Source organism: Microplitis demolitor, chromosome 3 (assembly GCF_026212275.2).
Source record: "Microplitis demolitor isolate Queensland-Clemson2020A chromosome 3, iyMicDemo2.1a, whole genome shotgun sequence".
In the NCBI taxonomy this organism is placed as follows: domain Eukaryota; kingdom Metazoa; phylum Arthropoda; class Insecta; order Hymenoptera; family Braconidae; genus Microplitis; species Microplitis demolitor.
Window position 1 is genome coordinate 19,961,127 of NC_068547.1, and position 14,697 is coordinate 19,975,823.

Genomic DNA, 14,697 nt, shown 5'->3' on the forward strand with positions numbered 1-14,697 from the left:
GTTTTTATTTACAAATACTTTTTAAAATTAGCGAACACGGAGTAAATCCGGAGTAAATGCGTCGCGGATGACTGTTTATCTATTTAATTCTCTTGGAGTGAAATTTACTTCCAAGAGTTTAATTAAATATTGAAAATTCGCTTCGGAGTAGAATTCACTTCTAAAAGATGTTTAATTTAATGTTAAATCTCTGAAGTGGAGTGGAATAAAATTCAGATCACTCCGAAATCTCTCAGCTGAAAAATCAAGCTCTCTATTTACTCCATACGTAGAGTCATTTTTTTTAAAACTCCGGAACTACGAGTTTAAATAAAACCCGAATTCACTCCGAATTTTTTCCAGTGTACTGTCATTTTGATCAAAAATTTTTTCCACCGGTAATTGAAAATTTTCTTTTTTGACAACAGTAGATAGTACATAATTTAGTGTATTGAGAATGAAAAGCATGAATTTTCTTTTTGATAGATTATTATGCTGTCATTACTATTATTATCATTGAATTATCAATAATTTTATTATTGAAACATCAAACACATGACACCAGCTCGTGAAACTCACGATTTCACCGGCTCTATTTACATAACTGTCAGTTGTCCATTTTAATTACTGACTTTAGGTAATTTTTATTACTCCACAACTTTTATAAACTAAATTAGTAACAGCACTGACAGTTAACAATTAGTTAATAGTTTTCAAAGCTTTTTTACTAATCTCCATTGCTTTATCGTAATAGCTACTGCATCCTGTGAAATGCAATCGAAATAATTCAAAAATGATCCATAAATAATTTTGAATTTTTGATCACATTATGAAAGTTAATCTATACTTTAATAAAATTTTTATGGCCGAGCTTGGTATTTTTAGTATGAAATTGATATAATGGCCTGATAAACAATAACCTGGAGCGAAATATAAAACAGATTTGAATAAAATAAAATAAATAATAATATATATTGTTATTATTTTTTATTATAATCCAAATATCATGTTTTGACTTGTCATTTTTTAGCTGGTAGTACATACAATTTAAATCCTCATAGTTTCAACCAAATATTATCCTAAAGTCGGAGCAAATACAGCTTGAAAGTGGTCGGTGGGAAGAAAATCAAGTGAAAGAGATGGAGGAGAGACAGAGGATGGAAAACGTAAGAGAGAGAAAGAGAGTAAAAGCTTATGCTCGAGGAAGCCGCGCCTCGATTCCTCATGTAAATTGTGTCGTTTCCGGTTGACGGATCACAGCCAGCCGGAGGGAAATATATAGTACTATAGACATAGACATAGATGACACAGCAGCAGAAGCACCAGCAGTGGCAGTAGCGGCAGCAGGAGCATGAAGAGAAGGAGGTAAAAGAGAAAGAGAAAAGAATGAACGGTGGGTTGGTGGCTCTTCGCGAGTATTTCAAGTCTTCCAGTGTCTCCACCTTTTCAACCCCTCTTTCACTCTCTGTCAACTCTCTGTTCGTCTGTTCTTCTTATATATCTCTCTGGCATCACTGAGACGTACTTTCAATCGATGCATCCTCTGTGTGTATGGGGGAGCAGGGTGTGGGGGCTGGGGGTGTTTCTTTTTATCCTCAGTAATCACTCGATCGATATCCTCTCACACTGCCGCCCGGCGAGTGCAATGAGAAGCAAAAAAAAACGAAAAGCAAAATAATAGAGGAAGAAAGAAAAAATGTAAAGGAAAAATAAAAAAGAAGAATGTAAAAAAGGTAAACGATGATGACGACGACAAGCAAGAGACGGCTCGCCGGCATGGCCAACAGTAAAGAGACGAATTCATTGGCAGGTGCGCAGCTGGCTCTCGGAGCTCTCTTTCTCCGGCTTTTTTTATTTTTTAATATATATATATATATATATATATATATATATATATATATATATGTAGCTCTATAATTTTTCTCTTTTCCTATTATGTATCCCGTCTGGCCGATGAAAAGAACGCCATTTCATTTCTCAAAACAACGAATTTCTCCATTCAGGCTGTCCAAAAAATTAACAAAAAAATAAATGCTACAGAAAAATTTTAATAATAAAGAGAAATATAAAATAAAATGATTGAGGGATTGCCGAGACAAAAATATCCTGGTGGAACGTAACTCTGCTGGAATAAAAGATTTTTCAATTTTTTTTTTTTTTTTGTCAAAGTTGAATTTTTTTTTTTTTTTTCGGTGACAAAAAAATTTTCTATAACAATAATAAGACAGAAGAATTTTTGGTAAAAAATTTGATTTTGTTTGGACAAGCTCGAATCAGAAATATTTTTAAAATAATAATAAATTTAAAACAAAAGAAAAATTTAAAAAAAATGATTCTCTGTAGTGAAAAAAAATTCTTCAACTTTTTATTGAAAATATCTCTGTTATTAATTAAAATTATTAAAAAAATAAATTTTATTTTTAATATTTTTTTCTTTAATTAAATGAATCTCTGGGATGATATATCCGTAATACCGCAAATGCTTAATTAATCCGTTCAACTGAATAAATACTCATCTCATCAGACGCAATGGAAATCACGAATGGAGCCTATATATTTCTGCTGCCGCAATATAAATTTCCTCTTTTAAATAGAAAATAATAATAAATATCTGTATGAAAAGTTCTATCCCCGCAATTACTTGAGCTATCAACAAAAACCAAACTAAAAAGTTGAAAAAAGTAAAATTAAATCACATTCCGAACTAATAACGTAAAAGAAATGAAATCATGAATTATCCCGCCGCGACAGAGAAACGACCCGGCACGTGATATATAGTCAACAGAATTGGATAAAAGGACGTCGTAGACTAAAGCGAACAAACATCCGTACGACGCAAAACAACCTGGCTCACCTATACCTATTACTATACCTACTTTTGGATGTGAGCGGGAAATGCTCAACTGAAATGTATAGACGTAAGGCACGAAGAAGTTGCTCTGGAAAAGTTTCTTCAAGAGTTTGTCTCCGGTCTTGGTCTTGGTCTTGGTCTTGGTCTTGGTCTTGGTCTTGGTTTTCTTGCCGCATCTACCAACAACGATTTATCCAACTTTTCACGAGGCTACGATATCGTCACGCGATCCGCACCAGTCTATCTATTCATCTTCAACTCGTCCGCGTATACTCTCTCTCTCCCTCTATATATATATTTATATACAAACCAAATTAAACCAACTTTACTTGTACCTTTACATCTACACGTTAACTCAAATTTAAATCTATATAGTATAGATGCAATAATACAAAATCAATCCGACAATTTACTTCAATACACAACGAACCTGGTATACAAACCAATACTATATATATAAGGGTAAGTATAGCCTACAGTGTACACATATACTATGACACTTAAATCCCGTTGACTACTATGTGATACGACGAAAACCGGTAACACATGCCCGCGGCGATGTTTTGTCCGATCGAAGCGCAAAGATAACACCGGCAACAACAACGACCTCTTGTCCACACGCCAAATCACATCTCTCCGGCTGCACACGCATATCCACCTCATTAAATATACAACTAAACCATTGGAGCATATCCCAAGTTGTTACGAAACCGCCGGATGCTGGGTACTCGTGATAATATAGGCGACAGATATTAGAGGCAGGACACAAAAGACCCAGAGATGATACAGGAGATATGAGTGGATGTTAAAAAAAAAAGAAAAAAAAAATGAAAAAAAAAATACGAGTCGAGAGGACGAGACATATAATAAGAGTGCACAATATGGCTAATGCCTGACATAAAAGTCCTTCATTCCCCTCAATTGCGCGCACTTGACTCTCTTTTACATTTTCTATACTCACAACCCCGTACTCCACACTATTTATATTTACTTTTTTTTGTTTATACAGCAATATCCCATCCCACGTCATGACCGACACACGGATCCCCGCATAAAGCGTGACTTCCAGTCTTTTTATTATGAGTTTTCCCATCGACTCGCTTTGTCCCCCGTTACGCTTGCCCATTCTGTTGCCTCATTTTATTTTAAGCCTTTTTTGCGTCATTACTACCTCATGCAAACTTTCTCCTCCTCATTGTCTCTCTTATCCTCCTGAATCCTCGTTTTGTTTTACTTCTCTCTTTATATCTCTTTAGCTCTCTTTTATACTCATTCGCTACTCTTCTCTTCTCAGCCCTCGAGCTATATGCACATTTAATTTTTTTCCACACCACTCTCTTAGCCCACTGGCATTCTCTCCTTCATACTATTTTACTACTACTAGAGCTTACTATCCCTCTTTAGCGCTCGTTTTACGATTTAATCTCATCTACATATCGGAATATCTCTCGCGCCGGATTCAAAGCTAAATTGAGATCTGAGGGTGACACACTCCAAGATAATATCAAGTGGTGAGAGTTGAATCACTGAAGAAAGAGGGATAGCCGTTGCTGAGACCGAGACCAAGAAGGCGACGAAGCAGGACTGAGGGCTGGATGATGACAGAGGGTGCGGTCGAGCTGAATACGGGGCTCAGATTACTTTTCCTAATAATTTTAGTGTCCTCAAGCTATATAATCGTAATAGGGGAGTATCTACGTAACAATATAGGTATTGTAGGTATATATAATATACTTGAACGCCAACGGACGTAGGGTAGCAGTCACCAGTGGGTGATGATCGCCCGGGTGTGCTCTAATTTCACCAGTCCAACTGCAGCGACACTGCAGCAAAAGAAGCTACTGGTGATACGTGGTCAGGTGGGCGGTTTATATTGACGTCAGCGTTAACTGCCGTTTAAAATGAATTTAAAATAATAATAATAATAAAAAAATAGAAAACAATTAGCACTAAGTCGCGCATTACTTTATAAATGTAAGAACAATGTTGATGATGATCAAGCAGCTTTAAAGCTGAAATTAAGAGTCCCGATGTTATAATAAAATCCTCTTATACTTTGGTCATTTTTATTTTTTATTACCACTTTAGCCCTTTATGTTCTTTAATATCTTTATCCTGAATTGGATAAATGGAGAAATGGGTATGGACGTAAAAAGTAGTGGAATGTTGAAAAACGTATATGTAGACAGATGGAGGTAGAGACGGAGATAGAGGTAGAGGTAGAGACAAAAGGGTGAAGTGAAGTGAAGAGGAAATTTCTTTTATTTAAACTCGCGCGCATTTAGCTAAATTACATTTATAGGATAAAATCACATCTATTGAACGCGACACGCGTGAAATTAACGGCTAAATTAACGTTTTTTTTAGATTAGTACTGTACTAATGATTACATTAGTAATAATTGTTAATACTGATAATAATTATTTATAACTTAAATTAATTACTACTTAAAATTTCTTTATAAAAGTAAAAATGGTTTTTTTAATTTAACTATTTATTTTAAAAAATAACTCAATTATCTTGCAACACGTAAGTAATTAAAAATAGTTTTTGAAAAGAAATAATTGGAAAATAAATAAAGCTTGATGATTTTTTTCTAAAAATAACTCGAGTTGAAAAATAAAATAAAATTTAAGTCTTGATCCTGGAGACCAGACCAGACGCTATAATTATTCATTTACAGATGAAGCTTCTTTACTTATTCTCAAAGCGAATTGTTTTACACAGCAAATGGTATCCACTTAAATACATAATAATGTGTACAAAGATTTCATCTCATAAAACTTATTTAGCAAATTAGCAACTGGGAGCAGTATAATAAATTAAATTTATAAAAAAAATAATTAAAAAAATAACATTGCTTTGTAGTTATACATGTATTTATGCATATTCGAGTATAATTAAGTATAAGAGTTGATTATGTATATACACCTGTTAACTTCTTTAAAGAAAAAGTTTATCCAAGCAATTAGATTATTCGATGGTGAAGCAGCAACTGCCTCTGCCTTCTCTTTTACCTCGTCTTTGCTACCTCATTCCATAGCTCAGGCAACTTGCTTCTAATTACGTCACTTTGACCTTATTGAAATTTCAGACTTCATACACCTATTTATCGCAAAGCATCAGAGATTCCGTTAGCTCTACCAAAGTCGCTTAACTGACAAAAAAATAACAACAGTAAAAAAAAAAAATGTATTAAATTGTATACTAAAAACTAAAAAAAATTACAGTAAAACGTGAAATTTTCGAAATTCACTCGCTTCGCCCAGTCATTCGTTTCTTCTTGAGAAACGTTGTCTCCTACATAATTGCTCACGTAGACACGATTGCACGCGACTCTAATGCCCAATTAAATGTCTCGTATCTTTCTTAACTTTTCATTCTGCTTCGTCTCGAGTCCGGTCTCATCTCCCTCGGTCTCTATTTTTTTTTTTTTTTGACTTTTCAATTCTCTTTTCAATCCTTTTTAACTCATAACCCCTTTTACTATCCACATAATAAGCTCACTTTAATAACCCGACTATCTCATCACACGTATTTCGTCAGAAAGCTCCGCGTCAACATTAATTACGTACATAATTAAATCTGTAAAATGTTATGTTCATACTAGTAGATAATCCGACATCATACTGCGTTGTGTATATCAATTTCCAAACAGAATATTCGATTATATATATGTATATTTATATATGTCTATGTACAGCAAAGTGTACTTGAATGTATAATTTGTCGGTACAAGTTGGTGCTTCCCATACACTGGTACATACTCTGCTAACTAGCATCATCCCTTGGCAACTCAAACCCTAAACCCTTTCCTCTCATCCCATCGAATCCAATCCCATTTCATTCTCTTAACTCATTCCATTCCATCGTAGTCGTAATCGTGGTGCTAGTAGCCGTGGTAGTATCAGTAGTAGTCGTCGTCGTCGCCGTAGTCTCACGAGCCGTCTAATCCTCCTTCAGGTGGCACTAGGTATATACTAGGATGTCGTAAAGCTTGGTAGTTTGTTGGTCATGGTTCGCGATCTCACGGAAGGTCGGTCGAAGCGTGACGTTACCCTCTTGTCGTTCCCTCACTTCGTGTTCTCTATCTATGTACTCTTCTCCACGAGTACTCTTCCATTCTAGGTACACTTGTGTGTATACACAATATCTATCTGTATATATTTATATCTACATACTCTGTAGGATGAATATAACAAGACTTGTGTGTCGCTTAGTAGAGTAAGTAGGTGTATGCACAGCCTCGCGTTAAATCCGTACTCAAACCCCTTGGATTCTAGTTCGGGACGCTGACGCCAGACGCTACAGTATATCCAGTCAAGTCTTGTGACTTAGACTTGACTGGCTTCGAGACTACAAGCTACAAGCTACAAGACTCGAAACGACTTCCAAGCTCACTACTACCTTGCAACACTGCTGTGATGTCACTAAGAAATGGAACTGTGTGGTAGAGCAACCTCGAGGCTACAGGCAACTCTCACTAACGCCACAAAGACTCTATTTATTATTCCACTCTGTCGTTTCAGTTGCGATCAATCGGGCCCTGGAGAAACGACGTCAGATGGAAAAATACTCCGTGAGTGAGCCAGTGAGCTCTATGCTGATATAACGGCCCGTTTATAGTCAGACTTGTTAGGTTTTGGTGTTTCATGTTTGTATATATGGGGCTTTTACATATTGAGTGTGAAGATCTATAGATGGCTTTTATGCTCGACAGCTTGCATCCTATCAAAGACTACTGGTGATATATATTTATGCAGCAGTTGAAGAGAGACAAGCTCAAGACTATTGGATTACAGTTGACAGGATATATAATGCAGGCAACCTATCAATTTCAATTACCAAACTTCTCATTGTTGTTAAGTCAATAATAGTGTTGTAAATGTCACCCGGATACAATTGATTTTATATTACAACTGATGGGAACATGTATATGCATTACGTAATATATTTATTGATGTATTCAATATACTTAATTAATAAAGTTTATTCAAGTGAAATATTAAAATGATAGATTTGAAGCTTTATATTTTATCGAAAACCATTTCCGGTGTTTGATAAATTTTTGAAGTCAATTTATATTCAAAAGTATTGGAATAATATCGAGCAGTACTGCTAGAATTATAATATCTTGATTATTATTCATTAACGTCTGATTTTTCAATCCCGATTAAGTAACTTTTAAAAAATTTAAGTGATTCTGGTGACCAAATATGATTTAAATTATTTATATAACTGATTTACTTATAAGAAATATTATTTTCGTAAAAAAACTTAAGATTTCATGGTAGAGCGACTGAGGTAATGTTTAGTTATTTATAGAATGTCTATTGCAAAATTTTTGACCCAAATTTGAAGACTTATAAGTAAATTTTCTATCAAAGCGTAATATAACCACGACTGATAAATTTTTAATTTTTCTGAAAGATCGAAAGATATTAAAAATTTTAATCTATTTAATAGCGTATCGAACTACTTGCCTTAGTTGCTGTTACTGTAAAAGGTATTAGCCGGAAAAAGTATAAAGCAATAAAAAATAAGATGTCGTGATATAAATTTAACTGGATTGACTGTCTAAATCACAGGGAAAAGCTTTAGGACAACAAAGAGATTTCATTGTGGTTTAAAAGTAGAGGTTGGAAAAAAAGGTGGGTTGGAAAACGAGCACAGCATTACCATCGTATCTCCTAAAGGCGTGTTAAACTAAGACGCCGTAATACAAAGCGATATTGAATGAAGAGGGACAAGAAACCACAGGATAGAGAGCAAAAGCGATAGCAAGGAAGTTTGTGCAAAGCCAGGGCGATCGGCGAGGGCCACAGAGCGGAATTAGTATCGATAGACCGCGAAACTACTTCAGCGGCTTTGTAGAGCTTCCATCTTTGCTCTCCGTCCCGCGGCACCCGGTCTCAACTCGAAAGAGAATGAACGAGTGAGTGAACAAGCTGCAGAAGAGAGCCGAGCCTGAGGGTGCCGAGGTTGATTCACGAGCGCCGTCTTCCGTTTCCCGTTCAACTCCCGTTTATATTCTCACCAGCTCCGCTAAAGTAAAGGGACTTACACACTTGCAGATTCACATAGATCCTACACATTTACATTTATATTTACATATACATATGAACACATTCCCCATAAATACAGGCGTCTTTCCCAACGGAGGAAGGAAGGAAAAGGAAAACTCGTTATTGGTAAGTTGGGTGGTGCACTAAACTAAGTAGCTGGATGTTTAATGCTGCGTTTTCCTCTGACGAGGATGAGGTTTTCATCCATTTATTGTTGGTATATTCTGCGAGATTATAAAGACGACTCACAAGTAGAATAAGGGGACAATAGAGTGTAGAAAATTAAACAGCGTTAATTCAAAATAAATAGCTACTTAAATATAGTGAAATAATAATAGTACTAGTAGGAGAAATAATTTTAAACACTCGATTCCCACATTGAGATCAACGTAAACTTACATCGATAATAGAATTACAAATTTATTGTCTTCAATAGTCTTATACACACTCGTACATGTACATTCTACAATAGTCTTACACAGACGATATATACAAGAGCTAAGACATCGAAACAATACAACTGGGGAGGTACCGAAACAGCGGTAGCACATGCAGCTGCTACGATATCAGTGGGTTTGGGTTCGAGGTTCGTAGTTCGGGTTCGAGTTCAACTCGTGTGTATCTTCAATATATATATACATATATATACAGGTATACAGAGAACTGAGTTGAATGTTCCGGTCGGAAAGGGTCTGGCAATTACGATTCTAACAGCGCTTCGCAGTGACCCAACTACTCGAGTTACTCCGCGTCGAATACGACCGTGATACAACTACAGAATTTTCAGTGTATGTTTTGGATGCACATACACATGTATATACTCTAGTCATGGATGTGTATCACAACTTATATGTATTTGTACATTAATAGATGGCATGTGTGTACAACAATAGTAGAAGAGAGATATTGTTTGTGGAAAAGGAGGGTGTGCGTGGTGGACAGCAAAAGCGAAGAGAAGAGTATCCCACTCGGACACGAGCAATCGGGTTGCTTAATGCCACGTATCGACAATGGAATTTCAAATCCGTACATAGGCTTGGAGCTAGGCGACACGTAGGAATCCACAAGAGGACACGTAGAAGTTGGAACTCTGATCGTGTGCTCACAGTCCCTACTGCTGGTCACTGTCGCTGCAGAGCTTATGGATTACGATGAGTACTCTATAGGATTTGAGGACTCGATTTATATGGATATACATGTATATCTATCTACAGATAGATGAAGTATTTCCACAGGAATTTAGTGTGTCGAGTAGCCTGTACAGTGTACGTAGGATTTCTGTTGGGAATTGGAATCGAAATGGATGATTATCTCCAATGTCCACTCTCTGATCTTACGTTCTCGGTAATACTCTGTTCGGCTGAGTATTATGGTAGTCGTGATAATGATGATGATGAGTGGTGTGAGTTGTGATAGATTTTGTGGGAATTAATGGGTATAATGCCATAAAGTAACAGTCGAGTTGAGTGATAATAGAGTCAAGTGAAGTGAGTAAAGTGCGCGAGTGAGTGAGTGAGTAAGTAAGTGAGTGAGTGAGTGAGTGAGTCGTTACTCGTTCGTGCTCAATCTCTTGGACAAGTCAATCTATTTGGGATCGACGTGAACCCGGATACGGGACTGCCAGTCACGACTTCCTTCCTGTCCTCCGGTTCAGTACCAGAACGACAGGATTCAGAGCAAATGAAATAGCGAATGAGTGAAAAAGAGAGAAAGAGGAAGGAAGTAAGCTGGCTAGATGGAGAATGGACTTGCATCTTGGACACAACGAGTTTTACTAAATATATGTGTGTGTGATCGTATGAATGTAGATCGTTAAAGTCAACGCTGCACATTTGCTCGGTGGTTGTGCGATGCTTCGGCGTTACCACAATGACAGGACAACCAGCGAGAGTGTCCTTGATATTCCGGTGAGCAAAAGCATCCGTGTTCGCTCATCCGACGAGTGAAGCTGCTACTGCTGCTGCTTCTACGATCCTTGACGCCAGCGTTATAAACGTGTAACTTTTGCGGTGGGTATTCTACTGCTGCTGCTGGTGTTAGTGGTAGTCACAATAGTAGTGGTGATAGTGGTGCTGCTGGTGGTGGTAATGGCGGTAACGGTGAATTCTCGGCCGCTGCTCGGAGAGATATTCATGAATCTAAATTTTTGCTTTTACTAATTTAACCGAGGAGATGAGTGACTCAGACGTCGGGGGAAATGAATGGCTGTGTCCTGGACGAGAAACCCCGCTAAAGCTGTAAAATGAAAAAAAAAAAAAAAAACACATTTTATAAAGATGGAGATTAAGATTGTGATAGATAAAATTAGGAATAGGTATAAGGATAAAAATAAGAAAACGAAGAAGATAGAGTAAAAGAAGAATAAGTAAAAGTAAGAAAAACTTTTAGATAAAAGTAAACCAAGTAAACGTTTCTAATCCGTGTAAATTCCAAGAATAATTCCCCCGGGAGCATCTCGAACATCATTCTACCTTTCTTTATTTTCCTATTTTTCTCTCCTCTTTATCCAGGATTTGTAGCCGAGACGACGTTAACTCGCGCGGCCGATCGTCAGCCGCGTGTAAGTAAAAATCTCTTACCGCATTGGGTATATGTGTGGGCTAGAAGCTCTTCTCGTACTGGGCCCGCAAAAGTAAACCAAGTAAACGTTTCTAATCCGTGTAAACTCGGAATAATTCCCGAGGGATCTACGTCATCGTACAGCGGTTCTTTCTCTCAACGTTTTACTCTGTAGAAGTCTCCAAGGGAATTTTAACCTGCCGATCCTCGATTTAATTTAGAGTAGTCGTTTAGGGACGTAGGGACGAAAAAAGGCCTTCAGGTTACGTTTATCCCTGTCTTTTTATTTTTTTTACTTTCACTATAGTATAATATATCTAGATCTATACATCCATATCCTCGATCGTCTCTCTTCTTACATATATATATATATATATATATTCTCTCTTCGGATGTTCCAAACGCTCAACTCCTCACGACCCGGCGTGTCTGTGCGTTGTAACGAAACTTGTTACGGCAGAGAAGAGATTTGTGAACCTGAGAGGAGGCAGCGGTGCCCGGGCATCAGGGCACCATTCCGGGCGCACGCGCTCTTTTCTCTCCTTCTCTTTCATTCTCGTATGTACATACAATATCACCATCGTTTTAGTAGTATTAGTACAGTAGTAGTCAGCCGTAGTAGTAATAGTAGTAGTATTAGTAGTAGTATTAGTAGTAGTAGTTGTGTAGCGATAGTTGTTAGTATGTAGTAGTGGTTACCGTCGCAAACGTCCAGCGAGAGTTGCTGTGGGTGATAGAGCAAGAGAAACAGACAGCAAGTGGATGCACTGAGTGTGAACGAGTCTGACGCTAAAGCGGTACTACTACTGGCATTAGATAGAGCGAGAGCATCAGTAGCGTGAGCTTTACTGGCGGGACCCAAGAGCTTGGAAGAAGATGAGAGTAAGTTGTCTGAGTGAGTGTATGTGTGTGTGTGCTTTGGGGATGCAAGCAAGACAGATGCTGGTGTTGGCGGATAAGAGGGGGAACGCCAAAGGGGATGGATAGAAGAGTAAAGAGAGCTGGTGGTGCCGTCGAGCGATTCGCAGGGGACACAAGGGAGTGGGAATGACAGACGAACGAAAGCGCGAGGCGAGTGGGATCTAGGGTGGGAGACGCACGGGCATCCTCTCTCTGTACTGCGAGGGTTTCCAGGCAGCGGCAGTCCACGGCCCGGGACAGCGGAACCAGGACCAAGCCTGGCTACTGCGACCAAGTTGTTACCGACACGAGTGTGATTGATACGCGGGTTGTCGGTGGCGCTCACCACGCACATTTTTCACTTAAAAATTAATTTTATTGTTATTTAACTATCATTTCATTTAAGTTTTTTTATTGTGTTTTCAAAGGATTTTTTTTTCACATGTGGGTTCTGTGTGATGCCAAAAATTGATGGATTAATATAGTTTTTAAATTATTTTTTTCGTATGGTTATTTTTTAAATTTCTTTCGTCAAGACGTTGGATGTACGAAAAATGAAAAAAAATAGAGCTTTAGTTGGCGGGAAAAAATAAATAGACGGGATGTAGTAGGTTAAAAAAAAATTGATAGTTACATCCCGTGGGACGTTAGGCAGTGCGGAAGCGTGGATATTATTTGAGTTTTAAAAAAAGTGCGGAAAAGTTCAGCCCGGAAGAGAGTCTGTAAGAACTGGGAAAAATATATGTATAGACACACATAGATATGAGAATAAGAGATAAAATAAAAATAAAAAAACTGTAGTAAGAAAAAAGCAAGAGGGTGGATAAGAAATAAAGGGTAAGAAGGTGGCTGAAGGGTTTGAGAAAAGAGCAAGCGGTGTAAGATCAAGCAAAAGTGTAGAAAGCGATCAGAGAACATGAGAGACGTGGATACGATCATCACGAGCTGCGGGCGCACGTGCGCCCCACGAGGAAGTTACTACTACGAGTTGTCGAGGCATCGCTTCATCCGCATTAGAGTGTAGTCAAGCCCCCGAGGTTTCACTCGTTTGTCGAGCGTGCAATTTAAATGATTTCATCATTTATATTTTTACTACCCTTATCAGTGTCATTGTTATTATTTTCATCACCACCGTCTTTGTTTTCTCGCACAAGAGGTTACAGTAATCGTTATTCTCCCACTAAAATTGCAACCCTCTTGTCACCGTATCCCGTCACAGGCTTTTGGTTAATTGTCATCAACAAGTCTCTCTGCTTTTGACGACTAAACAAAAAGCTCCTGAGAAAAAGTCATAGTTTATATTCAAATTAAAGAAACAATTGGGGTGCAATCACGACTATAATTATTACTATCATAATCATAAGTCATTAGAAATTGAAACTAAATATATATATAAATATATATTTTCTACAATCGGTGGAAAAGTGGCTTTTAATGCACGGACAAGGGATGAGAGACATTCGCCGCGAGGCAGGATTACCGCCGGTCAACAAGACACTCAACGCCGCGGTATTACTCAGACGATCCTTTTGTGTCCTTGTACTTGGCCTTATCGGACAAGCCATCGGATATGGAAGCTCCAAAACCCATCCGTATCAAGGTAAATCTACGTAACTTTACTCTGTAGTTTAAATTATAATCCATTCTACTTTTAATAAATTTTTTCTTTTTTAAATAAGTGTATTTTTCTTTTTACAAACACTTCCTCGCGAAATTTTTTCTCGTGCTTCTTCTGCTAACTTCTTCGAGATTTTTTTTTTCTATCTCATTATTCCGGTAACTAGATGAATGAGTTCCCTTTCAACGGCACTCGCGCGCAAAGTCTTTTTTCCATTTGGATATAGAGATTTATATATTTTTTCCGAATAGATATAGGCAGAGGAGTGTAAGAAAGAGTGAGCGAGAGATAAAGACAATGTCATTAATTTTTAATGATCTTTCCAGCAGGATGATAGCGATGCTTTATATTCTATGTTGGTATAGTATCCGAGCGATTCAAACCAGTGAATTAACCCGGTAACATTATAATTATAAATCCACTAAAATTATCCGTCAGATAAAGCTTTTTTATGTAATTCATATTATGTAACTTTATATCTTGATATACTTTCATACGCAGATATTATAATATTACGATGATAATAATAATAGTAATTACTATTATCGTGATGTGTATTTTTTCTTTCTTTCATTATTTTTACGCTGGGGTAAAAAGTTGTTGGAATATAAACCGGAGGAGGGGAGGGGTATGCTTGGAATTTAGATGATATTAAAAGTGGATTGGATCTTCGTCTCTCGTTGGTTGGTTGTCGTAATTTGTTTTTGCTTTTTTTTTTTTTCCAC

General features: G+C 37.3%; 1 protein-coding gene across 1 annotated transcript in view; it reads left to right on the plus strand.

The window, feature by feature from the left end:
• Positions 1-12,627: 12,627 nt before the first annotated feature.
• The window catches only part of LOC103574537 (protein amalgam), a 31,447-nt gene continuing 29,377 nt past the window's right edge, over positions 12,628-14,697 (plus strand). The window contains exon 1 of the mRNA XM_008554004.2: positions 12,628-13,954. Within this exon, the coding sequence (XP_008552226.1) occupies positions 13,789-13,954 (166 nt within the window). The 5' untranslated portion in view covers positions 12,628-13,788. The remainder of the gene's footprint in view (positions 13,955-14,697) is intronic.